Source organism: Crotalus tigris, unplaced genomic scaffold (assembly GCF_016545835.1).
Source record: "Crotalus tigris isolate CLP2741 ecotype Arizona unplaced genomic scaffold, ASM1654583v1 scf7180000018354.2857554, whole genome shotgun sequence".
NCBI lineage: Eukaryota > Metazoa > Chordata > Lepidosauria > Squamata > Viperidae > Crotalus > Crotalus tigris.
In genome coordinates this window covers 1,325,495-1,329,113 of record NW_024096961.1, presented here as the reverse complement: position 1 = coordinate 1,329,113, position 3,619 = coordinate 1,325,495, and the positions used below count along the sequence as shown (strand labels likewise).

General features: G+C 49.2%; 1 protein-coding gene across 1 annotated transcript; it reads left to right on the top strand.

Moving 5' to 3' along the window:
• The first annotated feature begins 415 nt into the window (after positions 1–415).
• Positions 416–3,336, top strand: CDKN1C (cyclin dependent kinase inhibitor 1C). The gene is made up of 3 exons (XM_039350751.1): positions 416–1,355; positions 1,938–2,061; positions 2,576–3,336. Exons 1-2 carry the CDS (start codon positions 758–760, stop codon positions 2,054–2,056), a joined length of 717 nt encoding a protein of 238 aa, XP_039206685.1. The 5' UTR covers positions 416–757; the 3' UTR covers positions 2,057–2,061; positions 2,576–3,336.
• Positions 3,337–3,619: the final 283 nt, after the last annotated feature.

Below are 3,619 nucleotides of genomic sequence, written 5' to 3'. Positions count from 1 at the left end.
CCTTCATTCCATTTTTTTTTTCAGTTATCCGACGGCTGGGTTAAAACAAAAAGAACAAGCCTTCCACGTCTCTCTCTCTTCTCCCCCCCCTCCCGGACTAATACGACTCTCAAATTTTGTCCTTACGCTACTTCCTCAAAAAAAAAATTTTTTTTTTAAATGACAACAACTAAGTACGGTCGCAACGAAGAGAGCCGTTGGTGACTGCAAACAAAGAGAGGCGAGAGCTGTACACGGGTCGGGTGTCGTGTTACTCAAGGCGCTGTTTAAAACATTCGATCCCCGCCACCGCCTTCCCATTCCCCACCTCCAAACACAGCCATGACGGACAAGCCATACTACCCAATGGCGAGGACAGAGGGAGTTTTGGCGCCTCGCCACCCTGGGCTCTTTGTCCAATAGAGAATGGGATTAGGCGGGACAACGCCCTGGGTAGAATGGAGGCTCTACCAATGGCAGGAGTGTTATTACAGAGAAATAGTATTATGCTAATCGATGTTTTGCTCGAACTCACTCGGTGAGAGCTTTAAAAAGCCAAGCAGCCCCGGGCAGGCGGTTAGAAGCAGAGTGAGGTGCGACGGGTTAGCGAGAGTGAGTTTGGGGTGCAACGGGTGGTTCTTTGGGCTAAAGGGCGGCGAAATCCTTGTCCACCACTTCGACTCTGATTTGGATTTGTAAAGACGCTTGGAGCCGCTCCGCTTCCTTTCTTCGCCATCGCCACCTCCGGGTGAAGGAACCTGCCCGCTCCCTATCCACAATGTCCAACGTGCATCTCTCCAGTGCCTCGGCTTTGGAGCGCCTGGCGGCTCGCCGGACATTCCCCTTGCACGCTCGCACCGGGGTGTGCAGGAACCTGTTTGGTCCCGTGGATCATGACGAGCTCAACCGGGAGCTGAAGAGTAAATTGCGGGAGATCTGCGAGGAGGGCCAGAGGCGCTGGGGCTACGACTTCCAAACCGAGACGCCGCTGGCCGGTTCGGGGAGCCTGCAGTGGGAAGAGGTAGACGGAGAATCCGTGCCCGCTTTCTACAGGGAAACTCTACAGGTTGGGAGGTGCCGCTTCCCGGCGCTGATGGTCAGATCGACGCCTCCGCCTGGAGATGAGGAGGCATCTCTTGAGCTCGATCCCCGAGACCCTCACCAAGAGCTGGGGCTTTCTTCGACCCCCTCCCCGCTTAGCCCGCAGGACAACACGGCCGCCTTGGAAGGCACGACGTCGGCAGGCGAGGAGCGCCTCAGCCAGGAGGACAAGGCCGACCAGCGCCACAGCTACTCAGGGATTATAATCAAGCCTGTCCCGTGTGTCGCTGCGGCTCTTAAAAGAGCATCGTCAACTAGCGTAACTCACATCACAGGTAAGGCAGAACGATCGTCGGGCTGCGTTGCACTTGCGTCGGTAGAGATATTGCATCAGTCCTACCCTCCCTCCCGCATTAAAATATTTCACTCGCGGCCCCCAACCTCCGAGTTATGGGAAGCTAATCTCCGTGGTTCCTTCACACACACATACACACACCCCCCCCCCCATAATGCGTGCTCTGGAGAGTGCCTAGACGTCGCCCCGAGGCGCTGGCTCTGTTTAAGATTCCGCACAGGTCCCTGGGGCTGGGCTGGGCTGGAAAATGCTTACGCAGCACATCGCGCTCTGCAGGCTAGTCCTTCTCGGCTGCCTCCTTTGCGACGTAAACAAACCGTACTAGCTGCACCGCTCGGCGTTGGCGGACAGGGGGAGCCAAGAGCCCGGGCTGGTCGACGGCCATGCAAAGAGCCCAGCAGGGCGGGTCCCTTGTACGCGAAGCGATTGTTTTTCGACGGGTCCTGGTTCTAATGGGTGTGTCTCTTTGAAATTAAAAGTTTGGCTGCCGCGCTCCCCTCCCCCCACCCAAGCCCGACTAATATTTCTTCCCTTTCTTTGGGTCTGCTCTAACGATCTTTAGATTTCTTCGCAAAGCGGAAAAGAGTCGTAGACAGAGTGGCCGGCGATCATAGCAGCCCGTTGGCAACTTCGGTCACAGCGGTGCCTAACGAGCAGACACCCCGGAAAAGGCTCCGATGAACGAGGTGAGAGCGCGTGCTGGCGCTTTAAGGTTCCTCTTCTCCCTCCCTCCCCCCCCCCCCGACCGTTCTGAAGGTCGGCCTCTCGGCTCCTTTTTCCCCCAGTGGAGGGGAACGGTTCCGTTTCAGCTGGATTAGTACAAAACTCGGAAGATGGTGAGAGAGAGCAGCGAAGGACAACACCTCGTTTAGCACAAGAGCTTCGTGATTGTGGACCCATCTGTTAACTTGGATGGCGGACCAGAGGGAAGAACTTGCAGAATAGAAAGAGAATGGAAATAACCCTGCCTTAAAAAAAAAAAAAAAACCTGCTGGAGTAGACTTAATAGGAGTGACATTTGGTGAAAAAAGTCTACGAAAAGGAAGGCTTGTTTCTTTTCTCCCAAGACTCCACAGCTGTGTTGACTCATTTTCTGAGCAAAAAGTGGCCCAGCTTTTGTGCTAGCCTGTTCCCCCTGAGCTGCAGTGTCTGGGACAGTTTTCTGCACATGCTTGACTGGTGGTGATCTTTCTCTTTCAGATTTTGCACTATATAACACCGAAGTGATTGTTTCCTTGGAAACACCAAGAGCATGAGAGGCCCTTCCTCTCCCGCGTGTCAAAGGGGGCTGGCGAGTGAGACTAGACCAGCATAAGGAAGAAGAGAGTCGCCTGTTTGTTTTTTCCGCTCCTCCTCTTTTAACTCGTGCCCGAAGGAACTGCTTGAACCTCCATGTAGCAAAAGTGGCTGACTACCAGTCGCCTGACGGAGCAGTGTTAATTTACAACTGTGCAATGTATTATGTTTTTATATATATATATATATATATATAAAATGTATTATACCTAATGTGAGTACACTGGCCAGAAGTGTAAAAGCTTTAAAGTCACCTATATAAAATGTTTAATCTCTGCTGAATTCTCAGTGCAAAAAAAAAAAAACCCCACAAAAAAACAAAAGTATAATTTGTAAAAAAAAAAAGTGCAAACAACTTAAAGAATTATACTAACTTATATTTTCTATTTATGTCAAAAGGTGGATAACTTTGACCAGTAGTGAGTTTTTGTGTTTCCTCCCATTTGGTTAAGCCAAAGGGCACTATATATTTGCTTTTGTTGTTATTTACAAAAATGTAAATTTATTTTTATAGTGGGATTTTGCATTCACAAAATGTAGCTATGAATCAAAATTACATTTAGTTATACTTGAAAGAAATCTGATAACGTTCCTGAGCTGGTCTGTACCACTGCCATCCCAAACCTATGCTACAATGTTAAAATAAAAAATCAAGTGTCTCTTAACTGTATTTTTTGCTTTTACTTTCACCTTTAAGCAGAATATTGTATAAATGCATCTGCACCCTTATTTTGCAGCTAATGTATAGTAGTTCTTCAGTTAGTGACCACAATTGGGGCAAGTAACTTGGTTGTGTAAAGCAGTTGCTAAGTGAAATTGTGCTTCAGCTTTTCTTTACAGAGCTGTGAAGGTGGTAAATGCAGGGATTGATTGTAAAGTTACTTTTGCATCACTGTCATAACTGTAACAAAACAGTCACTAAATGAAGCCTACCTTCAAGATACTTGT